Genomic DNA, 16,890 nt, shown 5'->3' on the forward strand with positions numbered 1-16,890 from the left:
GTTCCGCCCCCGTTTTCTAGCCCTTGACTCTAGCCCCGCCCCCGTCACGTGCAGCCTCCGAAGCCCCGCCCCCACAGTACAAGCAAGTCTCCGAGGCTCGCCCCGGTAGTGCAGACTAATTTTCTGGGCACCGCCTCCCTGCGTCTTCGAGACTCCAAGTCCTCACGTCTCTGGGCCCCCATCATGCCGGCCTGTCTTCTAGGCCCTGCGCACGCCGCGTGTCAAGTCTCAGAGGCCCCGCCCCACCGTGCAGTCAAGCCTCCGAGCCCCGCCCCCGCCGTGTGATCAAGGCTCTGGAACCTCGCCCCCATCGGATTCTTGGCATTTGTCGCTGGGTGGTCTCTGCTCGCAGGCTTGGCCCAGAGATTGCCATCAGCCCTGCACGTTCTCCCGTGGGGTTTGGCGTTTATCCCACCCATACCCGCCCCATCACCCGCTTGGAGAGAGCACCGGCGTGCTGTGGACAATGGAAGCGACGCTGGCAGTGGCCCGGCTGCCCCCTCACGACCCGAGGACACCGGCACTGTCGGTGGTGGACATGCACACAGGCGGCGAGCCTTTGCGCATCGTGCACGCCGGGTGCCCGGAGGTGGCAGGGCCCACGTTGCTGGCCAAGCGGCGATACATGCGTCATCACCTCGACTACATACGGCGGCGGCTCGTGTTCGAGCCCCGCGGCCACCGAGACATGTACGGGGCTATCCTGGTGCCCAGCGAGCTGCCCGACGCGCACCTAGGCGTTCTGTTCCTGCACAACGAAGGCTACAGTTCCATGTGCGGCCACGCGGTGCTGGCGCTGGGCCGATTCGCGCTCGACTTCGGACTGGTGCCTGCTCCCCCAGAAGGCACCCAGGAGGCCCGGGTCAACATCCACTGCCCCTGCGGGCTGGTGGCCGCCTTCGTAGCTTGTGAAGGTGGCCGCAGTTGCGGCCCTGTGCGCTTCCACAGCGTCCCGGCGTTCGTCCTGGCCGCAGGTAAAGGGCGAGATTCCCTAGGCCGGGTTGGGACACAATCCAGAGGACTCTAACTACTGCTCTGCGCTGAATACACCTGCGCAACTAACCCACCCTGCCTGCCCTTGCGATTAATAACAAGGTAATTCCAAACTACCGCAACACGCTTCAGTGTCTTTGCCTTGCAGGTTTGGTGAATGCAATTCTGTTATTGAGCAGTGCGTATCCATCCAACTCGAGGCCTGGGGAGGTTTGAGAAGAGCAGTGAATAGTTCCGTGCTTCCTTTAAGAAAAATCCTGCCGGGCATGGTAGCACACACCCATTAATCCCAGCACTCGGGAGGCAGAGGCGGGCAGATCGCTGTGAGTTCGAGGCCAGCCTGGTCTACAAAGTGAGTCCAGGACAGCCAAGGCTATGCAGAGAAACCCTGTCTCGAAAAAACAAAAACAAAAGAAAAGAAAAATCCTGGCTCCAGGTTTGTCAGGCATTTGTAGACTTTTACAGTTAGAAGGAAGCTGAGAGAGAGCAAAGGGCAGTGCATGTGCCAGAGCTGCAGTCTAGCATGGAATGTGCTTGGTAAACACGTTATTCCTGATAAGTTAGCGAATATGACCAGGCTTTTCCTCAGCTGTTAAGTGTCTTCCCTCTTAAGGAAGGAGGATGTCACTTCCGGGCCAGTCAGGACTACACCCGTGAGACCCCTTGACTTTGGGAAAGAACTTAGTTTGTAAGTGAAGATAATGGCTGTTCTTGTTGAGAAACAAAGCTATTGCCTGGAACCCCAAGTTCACAGCCCCTCCAAGCCAAGTTCAAAAGCTCCTTGGCTGAGTCTGTACCTTCATTTTATCCCAGAGTTTTTTGTGGTTAGTAATGAAAGTATAAAACATTCTTACATTTTTTTTTTAAGTGAACATGTGCTGACTGCTTGTTTTGAGAAAGGGTCTCACTGTGTAGCTCCGGCTGGAATGGAACCCTGAAATTTAAATGTTGACCAGGCTGGCCTCTGTCTCACAGAGATCTACCTGCCTCTGCCTCTTGAAGTTTTTTAATATCTGGAAAAAAAATATTCATCAAGAAACAGAGACTTTACGATCTGTAGGATTATTTCCTGGCCATACGGAAACATGAACAGGTTTTCTGAGTTCTCTAGTATAGATCCTTAGCTGTCTGGCCAAGCAGGTAATCCGTATAATCAAAACATTTCAGAAGATGCCATCTCTGGCATCACTTGGCAGCTGTTGTTTAATCTTTAATCCCAGGTGTCCCTCTCACATGAGTATCAAGCAGGCAGCTTGCAGGGCCCATCTGCCCAGGATGGCTATGAATGTGCCTAACATAAAACGTGCGCTTACATAATATATGGGTTTTTTTTTTAAGTGGTTTACTTTTTAAGTGTCTCTGAGTTTCATAGCTCTCTAGCATGAACTTTGCCACAGGGGCAGGTCAGAAACACCCGTGGGCTTGAGCTCCGGCCGTGTGGATGTTTAATGTTTGACTGGAAGCAAACTGGGAGCTTATTCAGTCAATCCAGGACTAAGGTTACCACTCCCAAGTCTTCAAGCTGTGCAGAGCATTCTTAGAGAATCTGATCTTGATCCTCCCTGAAGAATTAGGCTTTTAGGGCAGCCTGGGTGTGAATGACACTGTAGCAAAACAGGCTTAGGGCAGCCTCAGTAGTCAAACACCTGGGAAAATGAACGCCTTGGAGGAAGTCCATGCCCTTTGAGAGAGTGGGTATCACATCCAGATTGGCACTTGGGAGAAATAATTTATGATTTTATTTTATTGTTTTGTTTTGGGTTTGGGTTTTTTGGGGGGGTTGGTTTGGGGTTTGGTTTGGGTTTTTGTTGTTTGTTTGTTTTGTTGTTTGCTTTTTGTTTAGTTTTGGTTTTCGAGACCAGCAATTTAACTAGCTGGCTACCTGGTTTCTCCCCTAGGCAACTCAAACAGAAGATTAGAGTGAGTCAATCTACTTCCTGAGACTCAACAATTGGTGGCAGCAGCAGCAGCAGCAGCAGCAGCAGCAATTGCATATTAGTCTCAAGTTCCTAAGGGGAGGGGAAGCCAGACCTTTAGATACCATAGCTCCCAACAGCATCCCTGTGAGGCAGCATAACAGTTAGTGGACTTGACTGGTCCCATGAAGCATTAGGAAAAGGAAATCCCACATCCTGTGCTTGGAAGCACATAAAAGCCAGGGCATGTATTGCTGAGCATTGATCTGCCCTTTCCCTTCTCAGTGACCTTGTGCAAGAAAGTCGCCATCTGTGAAATGAAGGTGGCACCAGCACTCTCCTGGGAGGGCTACAGAGTTTGCCACCACCACCACCACCCACATACACACACAAATAAGTTATGTTTATTTTGTTCACTGTACCCTAGGGGTCTACAACGGTAGACTGTGAATGAATAGTGCTTGAATGAGTAGCCAAATAAATGAAACTCGGAGAATGTGCAGATTGGCGGTGGTGGCTACTGCGTCCTCTAGAATGCCATTCCTACTGGAAATTAAACTTTGGCTTTCGTATTAACCTTCACACGCCTACTAACTGGTGCCTGGTACTTTATATGTCTTACCACATGGGATTCTCAAAACACTTGTAGAAAACATAGCAATCCCGTTTTGTTTTGTTTTGTTTTGTTTTGTTTATGTGGTGTGTGTGTGTGTGTGTGTGTGTGTGTGTGTGTGTGTGTGTGTGTAACAGCAGCAAAGCTGTACTTAGAAGCAGAACCAGGATCCCAGCCCAAGTCTGGCAGTTGCTTCCTCTCATCCTTAGCATTTTTGCAATTCACAAAGATACATTTCGATTTTCTGGAAAACTCCTCACGTATCCAACCTCATTTATACCATGTGATCCATTTAGGATTTCATCTTTTCTTGTCTAACAACTTAAGAAGAAAGATTGTTTTATTTATTCATCCTGTAACCCTTCAGTCTTCTACATTGTATATACTCTTCTGGTAGGTGTGCCCTGCGTGTTACCTGAGGAAATCAATTTAATGTCTATGCAAGAGTATTGCTAGGAATTGAGTGCTAAATACAGGTTACATATTTCAGGGGAAGGGGTTGGGACTTCAGAGTCACCTGCTCCTGAGTTTGACTCCAAGCTGCCACTTATTTGGTGAGCCTCTCAGAATAATGGGAGCATCTTCAAACAACAGACCTGTCTCCTGGTGCTGAGGTAATCAAGGAGCTAGTGGAGGCGGTGTGTCTGGCACATGGGATGTACTCATGGTTGAATCTCTCAATTTCCAATGTCAGCAGTTTAAGAGATTTAGGAAGAAATGTGGCAGTCAGGCATTGTGCATATCTGAAAGCCCAGTGCTAGTATCGTGGCCATGTGCTACCATACCCAGCTTTAAAAAGTCAATTCAGTTTTCGTTTCGGCATTACAACTGAAGAAAACCAGGGGGTGAGTAGCATGCAAGTCCTCCACGAAGCCTTCCCTATTAGTACGTATTCCGTTATGGTGTTCACCAACGGATGTCCCAGGGTTTCCCCATCTCTTAGCCAGCCTCTATGACGGTTCCTACAAAAGAACCTCAGTGTAGTGAGCAGATGTGTACATATAGTCATGGAGAGACACAGCATCCAGATATGTTCTAACTAGTGCGAAACACCAACTTGAACAAAACGCACCCGGCTCTCATTTGCCAGACACTGACTCTGAGAAGGGGTATCTGCTTCATTCCTTTTTGTTATGAAAGTCTCTCCTTTAAACATGACTAAAACAATGTGGTTTTTTTTCCTAACAAACTTACCTGCACATGCTTCTTTCAGACCTCACGGTGGATGTCCCTGGACACGGAAAGGTGGTGGTGGACATTGCATACGGCGGGGCATTTTATGCATTTGTTAGTGCAGAAAAATTAGGAGTTGATGTGTGTTCTTCGAAGACGAGGGACCTTGTGGCTGCAGCAAGTGCAGTGACAGGAGCAGTGAAAGCCCAGGTCAGTCCCAGCTCTCCCTTGGTGACAAATACAGATTACCACATCCGTTAAGGAAATTAGACACAGGCACATTTAAACCTCTGTTCATACTAACAATAGTGTACTAGGTAAGATAAAGGGTTCTGGCGTGTCACTTGCGAATTCTAGCTTTGACCCTGAAAGCATTTGTAACCTCCTCTTCATGGGTCTCAGTTTTCTTCCTTTTTTTTTTTTTTAAATAAAGTCAGTTTAGGGGATAAGTGACTATTTTTTTTCTCATTTCTAGCACAATTCTGCAAACTTTGAGTCAGGACTCACAGATAAAAGAACATTACAGCATTTGAATGTTGTGTTGCATGATGATTTACTAGCCATAAAAATAGCATGATAGTATTTAATATACTTGTATTGATCATTATTATAGGCTCACTTAAGGCTTTAGTATGGTAAAACTTATAACTTAAGTAGATGAAAATATACAGCATTGGGCTGAAGAGATGACTAAGGAATTAAGAACACTGGCTGCTTTTACAGTGAGCCCAGATTTATTTCCAGCACCCACACAGCAGCTCATAATCATCTTTAACTCAGTTCCAGGGGATCTAATGCCTTCTTCTGTTTTCTTGAGTACCAGACACATATGTACGTAGAGATGCATGCAGGCAAAACATACATGAAATAAAAATAAATATTTTAAGAAGAAAATGTACAGCATATTGCTATTTTTCTGGGGCTATCAATACCAATATACAGAATTATTTTATCATGCTAAATTTTAACACTCTTAATTTGCATCTGTTTTCTATCCTATCAGACAGTTAATGGTTTAAACATTTTTTTAAAATCTCACTTTGTTTTTAAATGAAGTCAAGAAAAGTGGGCCTCATTTTCTTAATAAAAAGAGTAATTTTGAGCTTTCTGGTAAAGCTTCAACTGCTCAGGCAAGTCATAATGGCAAGGTATGGACTCTGAGAAAACCCAGAGTCCTTGTACTTTGAGAGAATTGAAGTTCCTTCATCAAAGGATTGGGCAGAAGAATCCCTTTGTCGTTTGTTGGCCAGGCCATCCATATTGTTCATGCAGACTTAGGGGATAACCTTTTGTAGAGCTAGGTACAAATTTAATGTGCTCTAAGTTCAACCTTATTTTTTAACATATATATATGTGTATAACATTTATATATATATATATATATATATATATATATATATATATATATATATATATATATATAAAACATGTGGGTATTGCATATGTCAGACACTAAGCTAGATGTGGGAGACCCAAATGAAGGGCAAACCCCAGGGATCCCAGAGCTTGAGCCAGTGGAAGGAGCTAGAACATCATGACATGTGTAAGAGTGGAGGAAAGCGTGCAGGTCACTCAAGCCTGGTTTGAGAGACTGGCCTTTAGGAACCCAGGTCTGTCTAAGTAGCATGTGATACCTACATGAAGATGATGATCTCAGGCATTAAATGTCACATGCCACAGGAATCCAGGAAAAGCTCAACTGCTGGCCCTCGCAAGGACCAGAAGCACCATTCTTCTGGGCCTGGATATACTGTCCCTCTAAGTGGTCCTGAGCTGTGTGCCTCTGTGTGCAATAACTGCTTTTCATAGACCCTCTAGTTGGTGGTGGTGAGGGGTTTTTTTCCCCCTTTATTTTGTTTTTCCTTCTCCGTCCAGTTGTTACCAGTAGCCTGTGAATCTTTTCTTTTTTTTGAAAAGTTTTACTCTGCTGGATTTCTCCACATGCTCCCTTTCTGTGTGATGGTTTAGGCTGAGGCACAGGTTCCTGTGGACTCAGCACCATGAACTCAGGGCTTCCCAGAGAGTGTGCTGGGCGTGCATATGGTAAATAGGACTGCACATTTCATAGAGGCTAGATACAGAGTGGCTTCCTCAGCACGAACTCAGCCTAAGAATCGTTAACTGCCAATAAAAATGTGTATCCAGAGAATGACATAAAATATTCTTCCAGACTCATCCAACAAGGTAATTTCGAAAGCGATACGCATTGAGAAAGCTATACCTAGGAGTCTGTTGTTGACATATTTTCTTGAGATAAATTTGAGTCCAAAAAACCTTTTCCATTTGGTTTGTGGTTGTTTTATCTGCAGTTTAAAATCAGCCATCCTGAGAGTGAAGACCTTGGCTTTCTTTATGGAACTATCTTAACAGACGGAAAGGATGCTTATAGCGAGGAGCCCACCACCAACATCTGCGTGTTTGCAGATGAACAGGTAGCAGGACTGTAAACTGTTAAAGCTCAAACACCAGATGTGGCCGATGGAGAACGCTCACAGTCCCATCGTTTACTGTTTCTGAAACAGGTCGACAGAAGCCCCACCGGCTCTGGAGTGACAGCCCGGATTGCTCTGCAGCATCATAAGGGTCTGCTGCAGCTGAACCAGACCAGAGCCTTCAAAAGCAGTGTGACCGGCTCCGTGTTCACCGGCAGCGCTGTGAGGGTGAGTGTGGCTGCCTTCTTATATGTGAATGGCTCCTGAGACAGAAGAGGCAGCGGCTGAGTGCCGGGTAAATTTCTTCACTGTGCTCTTAGAGAGCACTTGAAAGCAGACCTGTAAGACTTCTTTCTCTTCAAGGATCAGTCCTCAAAGTGTAGCGTCGCACCTCCGGATTGAGCCACTGGGCTTTCCATGGGTCAAAAATGTGTAGTTTGCTTCCCACTCTAGGAGTGAAACCCAAGGGCCAAGTCTTAAAGACCAAACAACTGCAGGATTTTCTTAGTATCCTCCTTTTGCCTTCTTTTTTTCAGGAAGCGAAGTGTGGGGATTTCAAAGCTGTCATAGTGGAAGTTGCAGGACAAGCCCATTACACGGGGACGGCAAGCCTGACGGTGGAAGATGACGACCCACTGAGGGATGGCTTTCTTCTCAAGTGACATTTTCCATGTGTTCTAAGGGTTTCTCTTTGGAAGTAATTACCTATAAATGATATTGCCTCTGTATTACGTAAAAGCCAATATCCAATTACACATAAAGGCTAATTCTTATACTTACTAAAAAACAGTACACTATGGAGTTATACTTCCTATTTGTAAGTCTTTTTGAGCATAAATATTACTGGTGTACCAAAAAAATCCATGAACTTTTAAATTCTTGATATACAGGCAAAATTAAACGTTATTTAATCTATGCTATGGAAATTGCAATACTTACAAGTTTCTTTGAATGATTGCTTCAGCTATAGACCACACAATAATATACTTTGCTATTTTAATGTTCCAGTCTGAATAAAATACAGACCCCCATAAGCAGCATTCTATGGGCGTGTTATTATAAGGTTCCCAATACTTGGCTAAACAATCTTAGGAGACTCACAAAAAAAAAAAAGTCAGCTTCTTGGACGGGCATTGTTATAGCTGCTGCTGGGATTTGTTTTTGCTGTAGAGCCCCTGTCATCTATACCCCCTGGTACCCAAAGGCCACAAAGTCACCAACTGATGCTGCCAACACCAACTGGTAACCCATCTTTTTAGATGGTGCTTTTTGGTTTAGGGGTGGTATCTTGTTTGGTTGTTGGTTGTTTTCCCTTTGTTTGGCTCATTCACCTGTCTTAAGGATCGATTCTACAATTTCATGCTACATTACTGAAATACAACTGTGATGTAAAAATTAACCTGAGGAGGAAAGTCTAGGAGATCAGAGATAAAGAAGATAGAAAAGGTGAGCTCAGGAGGTCTTGCACAAGCTATGACTTATGCCAGGCAAGTTTATTAAGAAGCACACCATCTTGTGTACTATTTGCAGGGGGAAGTTGGGAGAACTAGCAGAAAGCTTTCCTACAATGGGACAAAGTCAGCAGGAAACTAAACAATCAGTGTTGAACAGGAGAGCACAGGCTGCCTTAAGGGGCATCATGGTTCAAAAGCACAGTCCTTGGAATGGATAGCTCTCCTCTCTTCAGTGGGAAAAGCCAATGTTCCAGGAACAAAAACTTTTCGCTCCTTCTACACCCTGACCCTTGACCCAAACTGGACTTTGCTAAGGCTGTCCCTGGGCAAGGATACAGAACTAGGTTTAATTTTGTCTTTTCATGGGGGCATCTGAGAAAGCCTTCGGTCAGCCTGGCTCTCAACAATCAGCCGCTGGTTCCATTTCAAACATGAAGAAATCTCATTATTGGCATTTTTGACAGTTAATACTTACTTTTGAGCCTGTTTCTTAAAAAAAATAGTGCTTGAAAGCCAGGTGTGGGAACATCTGTCTGTAATCCCAGCACTTGGGTGGTGAAGCCAAGACAATTGTAAAGTTTGAGGTCAACCAATATATTGAGGCCCTGTCTTTTAAAAATCAGGAATAAAATAAATAGAGTATTGTCTGCCATCATAAATCAAAACACTAACTGCAAAAAAATTGGTGATCTCTTGTGAGGTGTGTAATATACTTCAGTACTAAGCACATCAGATACTGAATTAATCCATGTTAAGTGGCATTGTCACCCACCAAGCCTTTATTGACCCATTTTGGGATCTATAACTACATAACCTCACCTAAAGAAAAAAATATATAGTAAATATTTTTTATCTCCCAATTATCCCCAAGCCGTTGAAGTTTTATGTCAAAACCCACCACTTATCGCAAAGGACAAAGAAGCACTGTCACTAACTCAGTGTGTCCAAATTTCTATACACTAGATGATTTGCTGCGTTTAAAGAATCTGTCTGTCTGTCTGTCTGTCTATCTCTATCTCATGCCTCGTTAATTAGAATGCATTGTTTTAAAGTCACATTTCCTGATGTGCCACATACACATGATTTACTTGAAAGTAGCATGCTGCTAGTTGGTGTTAGTATTAGTGCAAGTATCCCATGGCTACCAAGGACGAAGAACTTTGTAATAATGAGCAGATGATGTGATTGTTTCTCTTCTTGTTTCAGAGTTGTCTATAGATAGTGCCTTCCCCATTAACTGCCTCAGGGTAGAGCTTTGCCTCACCTGTGGGAGCCATTGCTCCATCCCACTTATATATGGTAAGCAGATGCTGGGCAGACATGTTGATCACTCTAGTATAGTCAGTCCAGAGGATTTGTGACTCCCACAGGCTGGTACCACCTAACATCGACATGCTAATCTGCCTGTCCTTTGCTCTGCCGCTGCCTTCCTCAGAGTCAGGGACACTGTGGAGATTGACCCCCACCTCCTCTGGCCTTGAGATAGGAGCACTGTTGATTCTGCTTCTGGATACCACTCCCTGCAGTCCAGTTCATCTCGAGGCTTACCGCACCAGCAGACTGCAGCCCCCATAACCTCCTCCCCCCTCAGTGGCACTGATGAAGCAAGCACTCCTGGCCTTTTTAGCAAGTGTCACCCCAACGCCTTGCCTCGGGTGTCAAGCTTCTAGACACACCTTCCTCATGTATCCAACCATCTTAAAATTATTTTCTAGAAACTGCTTAGCCTGAGAGATACATGGGTCACCACAGGGTTCACCGCACCCATGCTGGATACCGCTGGCTCCTTGCAGTCAAATGTGGTACCTGTTAGAGCAGGATTCCTAATGCCTCCGTGCGAGTGTCACCCATACGCTATCTCAGTGAGGCTCCCTAGACCACTGGGCTGGTACTCAGCCCCCACCTGCATGTGATGTTGTAGTTGTGTGAGCCAAAGTCCATACCCACTTCTTGTTCCAGGTCTTGTAGATTCCTTAAGAATCAGGTCAGCCCTCAACCCTCAAAAGTCATGCACTGTATCCTATTCCTCCTTAGAGCAACGTGCATACGTCTATGTAGCTATTCACTGAAGTCTTAAAATGCAGGTTCCAGTTGACTGGACTTGGGTTGGGCTGTCTCTAACACGCTGAGGTGTCTGGAGGGAGATGCCTCCCTTCCACAAGGAATCTCTTGTGTATTGTATGGGTGCAACACCTGTCAATTAAAAAAAAAAAGCCTATGGCCCAAAGATGGGACTTCTGGTAGGCAGAAGGGATTCTGGGATAGAGACAGGCACAAGAGATTTAGCTGGCAAGATGTGAGGAAGATGGATGCATGGTGCCTGATCTCAGGTGACCAGCCACGTGGCAAAAAGTAGATTAGAATAATAGGTTATTTTAAGTTATGAACTAGTCAGAGAAGAGCCTAGCAATATGGCCTAGGTATCTGTATAATATTTAATGAGCTGTATGTGTCGTTATTCTGGGAGCTTAAGGACAGGAGGGAAAAAACACCCACAACATAACCACATCCTAGTACTACAGACTCCCATTGGGTAGAAAAACTTTTTGGCAAATCAATGTTAATCACCTGCTGGGGCTCAGGATTCACCGGTGAGTATGCCCTTCCCAAACAACTTCTCTTCACTCTAAAATACCCGGGAAGTCTGTCCTTTAGGTAAAGGATGGCGCTGGCCTCCACACAAGCAACTCCCAAACTGAGACGATGCCAGGAAATTACCATTGTGCCTTACTAACTGTATCACCCGCCTGCCTTGTTTGCCTCGTCCGACTGCTGCTTGGTTTTAACCACCCCTGGCACTCTATACAGCACCCCTTTCTTTTTCACTCAACTGTCCTGCCCCCTGCGTTTTCCCATTCGTGCCCATAGAAATAAGATGTGGGATTAGGAATGAAAGTCTCTGGAGGGGAATGAGGACGTTTGGAGGGGTAGAGGGCTGGGCTCCGGGAGGACAAAACAAAGTGGCAGAGGAGAAGACACTGGTGCAGACCAGGAAAGAAGTCAACCAGGATGGTGCAGTATCCCTCTTGCTTGAATCACGTGCCTGACTGTGGCCCTTGTTTGGTAAAGGTCGACTGCTACTTGGTTACACCTCCGTGACACTCCGTCTCCACAGCACAGCATGCAAATCCTGTCCGATTAAAAAAAAAAAACATACACATTTCTTTTTTACCCTCGACACCTTCTCCTCTACCGCCATCCCCCCCCCACCCCGCCCCAATCGTCGGATGTGGTTTGGTGTACAAAGTCTTTATCAACTACTGTAGCAACTTTATCTCCATTGATTTTGCTATTAAAACAAAACACTCCTCTCCTTGTAATATGTTTGCCTAAGAGTGTAAGTCTTGTGGGGCAAGGACTTTTATTTGCTGTTTCCTAAAACTAGGTTGAAGATTGTATTTACTAAGTAATCCATAGGTTCTATATTTTTGTACTGAAATGATTGTTTGGCTGCGGTTGGTTTTACCTTGAAGGGACTTGTGGCGATTTCTGGAGACATTTTTAGTTGTGTCAGCTCCTGGCATCCAGTGGGTTGATACTAGAAATATTGCTAAGCATCCTTTGCGTGGAACAGCCAGCCCCAAGCTACAAAGAATGATCTGGCCCAGACTGTGTGAGACTGAGACTGAGAAATCCTTAAATGCACTTCTGTTTAGACTCTTAAGTTTCCTGTAGCATACACTGAAATAAACCCTTTAGCCCTCATATGGAGTCTAAGACCTGCAAGCGTCCTAGTCGTTCTTCAAGAGTCTCTTGAGCTTGTGAGGACGTTAGCTGCTCCTGGAGACCTTGTTGAGGCCCAAGCTTCTGGACCTCCACCCCAGTATCATCAGGTCAGTAGAATCTGCATCTCTCAAAGTTCTCCAGCAGCGCTGATATCGCTGGCCATGGACCCACGCTTTGCAAACAGTTGCTTTAAACAACACAGGTAACCGGAAGGTTTAACCAAGCCTTTCCTACTCAAAGCCATTGCCACAATCTGGAGACACAACTCTGCTGGGCAGCCAGGCCTTTCCTGGCCCTGTTTCTCCCGACTCAGTATCTGCCAAAGTGCCATGGGGACTACCAGTGTCTTATATGCCACACATACCACATTCCAGAGACCTCACGGGAATAGGGGTGGAACCTATGCCCCCCTCTGTCTCTCCCCATGCATTAACCAGTTCCCATCCAAGGTCCAGGCCCTTGAACAGTAAGTAGATGACGTCTTCCCTCCTGGATCCTCACAGAGATGAGCCCAACCTCAGGAATGTTGAGTGTCAGCAAGGAGTCAACTGAAACAAATGTTATAACAGCAGTTTTCCAAGTATGGCGCCTGGACTATCAAACCACCCATAGTATTCACCCCAGAGCAACATCATCTGAAATTGAGATTGGAACACGCAGTCTGATTGATTCTCTTGCCCGCTCAAAATACAGAAGCACTAGAAATAACCCTCCCCACTCCCGCACACCAAGTTCAAGATCTCAGGATGTGGACTGTTTCCCTTCTCCACCTGTGTATGCCAGAGACGCCCACAGCAGCTCCCCCCCCCCCCAAAGGCCTTTCCTAGGGCATCTATGCCTGACAGGAAAGAGCAAGACCATCTTAGTTGAATCTTCCATTCGTATGTGGGATGGTCTGGCTTTCTCTGACCTGCCAGGGTGCCAGAGGTGGATCATGCCAGCAGAGCCCTGGCTTAGTCACCTCGGGCTGGGGAAGGAGATGGTGTGGGCCGGCTTTTCTGGGGTACCGGGCTAGCGTCCCGCCCCGCGTTCCTGCGTAAACAGGCGGTTCCCTCGGCAACGCCTGGAACCCACATCAAGGTTCTACCAGTCCCAGGTTGTGACCGCCCCGTTTCGGCCGAGCCCCACCCACTCCCCGCGGCGGCAGCTCGGGTCCCCGCAGCCTTTTACCCTGCTGCGGGATGAGCAGAGCGGTGGCCTGCGTAGGACCCCATGGAGGAGCAGGCGCGGCCGGCCGCCCGCCCTCCCGCGAGCGAAGCCTTGCCAAGCAACGCGCATCCAGGAGGGGACGCGTCCACGGCCACTGCGGCCGCGCTGTCGTTCAGCGCCGTAGCCATCGTAACGCTGGGAAACCAGAGCGACACGGGACGGCCGGAGGCGGCGGGGCCTCGGGGACGGCCGCCAGTACTTTGGCATGGGGCGGCGGTGGCCGCTCAGGCGCTCGTGCTCCTGCTCATCTTCTTGCTGTCTAGCCTGGGCAACTGCGCGGTGATGGGGGTGATCGTGAAGCACCGGCAGCTGCGCACGGTCACCAACGCCTTCATCCTGTCGTTGTCCCTGTCGGACTTGCTCACCGCGCTGCTCTGCCTACCCGCCGCCTTCCTCGACCTGTTCGCGCCGCCCGGGGACTCCGGGCTCTGGCGCAGTTTCTGCGCTGCCAGCCGCTTCTTCAGTTCGTGCTTCGGCATCGTGTCCACGTTCAGCGTGGCGCTCATCTCGCTGGACCGCTACTGCGCCATCGTGCGGCCGCCGCGGGACAAGCTGGGCCGGCGGCGCGCTCTGCAGCTGCTGGCCGGCTCGTGGCTGGCTGCGCTGGGCTTCTCCCTGCCCTGGGAGCTGCTCCGAGCACCCCGGGAGGCCCCGATTCCACAGAGCTTCCACCGCTGCCTTTACCGAACATCTCCGGATCCTGCGCAGCTGGGCGCCGCCTACAGCGTGGGGCTGGTGGTGGCCTGTTACCTGCTGCCCTTCCTGCTGATGTGTTTCTGCCGCTACCACATCTGCAAGACCGTGCGCTTGTCGGACGTGCGCGTGAGGCCAATGACCACCTACGCGCGCGTGCTGCGCTTCTTCAGCGAGGTGCGCACGGCCACCACGGTACTCATCATGATTATCTTCGTCATCTGCTGCTGGGGCCCTTACTGCTTCCTGGTGCTGCTGGCTGCGACCCGGCAGGGTCAGACCACTCAGGCCCCTTCGCTGCTCAATGTGGCGGCTGTTTGGCTGACCTGGGCCAATGGGGCTATCAACCCTGTCATATATGCCATCCGCAACCCCAATATTTCCATGCTTCTAGGGCGTAACCGCGAAGAGGGGTACAGGACTAGAAACATGGATGCTTTTTTGCTCAGCCAAGGCCTAGGTTTGCAGGCCAGAAGCCGCAATCGCCTTCGAAATGGCTGTGCCAGCAGATTCGGGACTTGCAGCGGGATGCCTTCTTCCAACCCGGCTAGTGGGACAGGAGGGGAGGTGGTCATGTGGGCTCGCAAAAACCCAGTTGTACTTTTCTTCCGAGAGGGACCACCAGACCCAGCTCCGGCAGTCGGCAAACAGCATAAATCTGAAACTGGGGACAGTACCCTCTAAAAAGGGTTGGGGTGGCCAGCTTGTAAAAGTGAATTTCCACCCCTCTCTTTTAGTGACGCGGGAATCCGGGGAAAATCATGAATTTCATAAAGCCAAACATTTAAAACTAAAAAGACAGAAGTGGCAGGGATACTATTTCATTCTCAAACATAAACAACGTAAAAGAACACCCCCTTTCTTCGAAAGTGCCAAAAGGAGTGTGAAATGCAAAAAATTAAAGCAATCTTAAACCACACAACCAAGCATTGTAAGGTGTAAGTGCTAAAAAGCAACAGAATAAAATCCAGTTACTGAAGAGTTAATATTACAGGAAGCACAAACCTGTGAAACAAAAATCATTGAACTGAACTTAGCAGATCTACTGAACTACCGTCGTTTTAAATGAGTTAAAGCCCTTGGAAATGTTTGAAGGCCCCTGTACTTCACCAGCATTCAGCGAAACTTCACGTTTTAGAGCCTGCCCGTCTGACCTGCTTTGGGTGCTTAGAGCAGAAACAGCATCGCACAGTTTGGTGCGTGCCCTCCACCTCCAGGAATCTTTGTGCGAAATTTTAAATTCAGAATCTATTTTAAACCACGCCAGGGTTTTTGAAAAGGTCGTTTATTACTAGATATAATTCATCGGTCCAAGGGGCAAATGAGCATGATGGTTGTTTAAACAGAAGTCCAGTAGTATTTAAAACAAAAACTCCTTCTACGCCTATTTTGGGCTCCAAATTATGTCTTGGGAAAACTCGGCTCTGTTCTTAAACTGTTGCTCCTGTTTGATAGTTTGTATGGATGCCAAATGTTTTCATTACAAATAATAATAATAATAACTTTCATACTAAAAGATCTTTGTCTATTGGGGCAATTTTGATTTTTTTATAGAGCCCAAACTGTACTGTGAAATCAAATTGTTTGAATAAGCTGAGTGATGCTAAGTATACGTAGGATCTGTATTATACATACAGTATTGGTTTCCTATTACCTTTTAATTGCCAAATGTGATTCCAAAAAGGAATTTGAAAGTAGTTTGTAAACAGTGGCCACATTCTTGGAATAGCCATAAACATCTTAAGAGGCCATACTTTCTATTTAAAAGTTTGGGTACTTTTTAGTAACAGATTGCTGCTTTATAGGTATGGCTTGTATAAAATGTCATATTCATCATTAGAAGGATAATTAGTATGAGGTTACAAGATGGGATATAAGTTCATAGGCACAAGGAGAGATACCTCAAGCAAAATGAAAATATTTTCGGGAGCTTGCAAAAAACATTTTTTACAACGATTCAGAAGCACAAGTTATGCTTTGTATATGTGATTTTTCCCACACTGAATGTAACTTTGAATTTTCTTTCCTCCCCTGATTTTGCTTCTTGTTAATCCGGTATTCCATAGCTTTAGCTGAATGAGCACTTTGAAAAAGTATGAGTACACTTCATTGTGTGGATTTCATTGTGAACTAGCCAGCATTATTTTCCTTGTAAAGCATTTAAGATGTTCACTCGTGTGTAAGTCTTTGTGTGCCAGGTGAGTGTACAACATTTTGTAATGAAAGATGAAAATGCATGCTTCCTGTCTTGGTGCGCAAAAAAAAAGTTTTAATTTTTCTTATTCTCTGGGTATCACCGCAGTCAGAAGTTTGCAAATTATATGGGTACGTTATTGCTACAGTCAATGTAGCTCAAAGGCAATGAGGGAAATCTCTCCTTTCTAAAGCGTATTATAAAGTTACAGGCTTAATGCAACCAGATTCTAGGATTTAAGGAGAAATAATAGTCTTGCCATTATGAAATTTGTAGCGCAGGAAATCTTATTTTGTAGAAAGATTATGTGATTAGACGAAGGAGGCAAGCTTGTTACACAGTAGGGGTGTTTCCTAAGAAGAGCTGAAGAAGGAACCCAACAATAGACGTGATGTGGAATAATCCTGTGTGATGAGTAAAGGGGCAAAATCCAACAGACTGGAGGCAACAGGTTGGTGATGGTTTAGAGGCTTTAAGGAAGAAACGG

General features: G+C 46.5%; 2 protein-coding genes and 1 long non-coding RNA gene across 6 annotated transcripts; 2 read left to right on the forward strand and 1 right to left on the reverse strand.

The window, feature by feature from the left end:
- Positions 1-197: 197 nt before the first annotated feature.
- Positions 198-8,167, forward strand: L3HYPDH (trans-L-3-hydroxyproline dehydratase). Its single transcript, XM_084792326.1, has 5 exons — positions 198-974; positions 4,736-4,905; positions 7,005-7,127; positions 7,218-7,355; positions 7,664-8,167. Exons 1-5 carry the CDS (start codon positions 467-469, stop codon positions 7,787-7,789), a joined length of 1,065 nt encoding a protein of 354 aa, XP_084648452.1. The 5' UTR covers positions 198-466; the 3' UTR covers positions 7,790-8,167.
- A 911-nt stretch (positions 8,168-9,078) lies between these two features.
- LOC311603301 lies at positions 9,079-13,379 on the reverse strand. Of its 4 annotated transcripts, none has more exons than XR_014781033.1 (3): positions 13,269-13,379; positions 12,302-12,494; positions 9,079-11,711 (listed from the first exon to the last, which is right to left on the reverse strand). It is a non-coding gene; the product is annotated as an uncharacterized lncRNA (long non-coding RNA). The 4 variants fall into 4 exon arrangements; XR_014781034.1 differs by having other exon boundaries at positions 13,218-13,334; XR_014781035.1 differs by having other exon boundaries at positions 12,302-12,855; positions 13,269-13,329.
- A 139-nt stretch (positions 13,380-13,518) lies between these two features.
- Positions 13,519-16,379, forward strand: GPR135 (G protein-coupled receptor 135). The gene is made up of 2 exons (XM_084792325.1): positions 13,519-14,898; positions 14,947-16,379. The coding sequence occupies exon 1, from the start codon at positions 13,520-13,522 to the stop codon at positions 14,891-14,893; it is 1,374 nt and encodes a 457-aa protein (XP_084648451.1). The 5' UTR covers position 13,519; the 3' UTR covers positions 14,894-14,898; positions 14,947-16,379.
- Positions 16,380-16,890: the final 511 nt, after the last annotated feature.

Source organism: Acomys minous, assembly GCF_964271855.1.
Source record: "Acomys minous genome assembly, chromosome: 8".
Lineage (NCBI taxonomy): Eukaryota > Metazoa > Chordata > Mammalia > Rodentia > Muridae > Acomys > Acomys minous.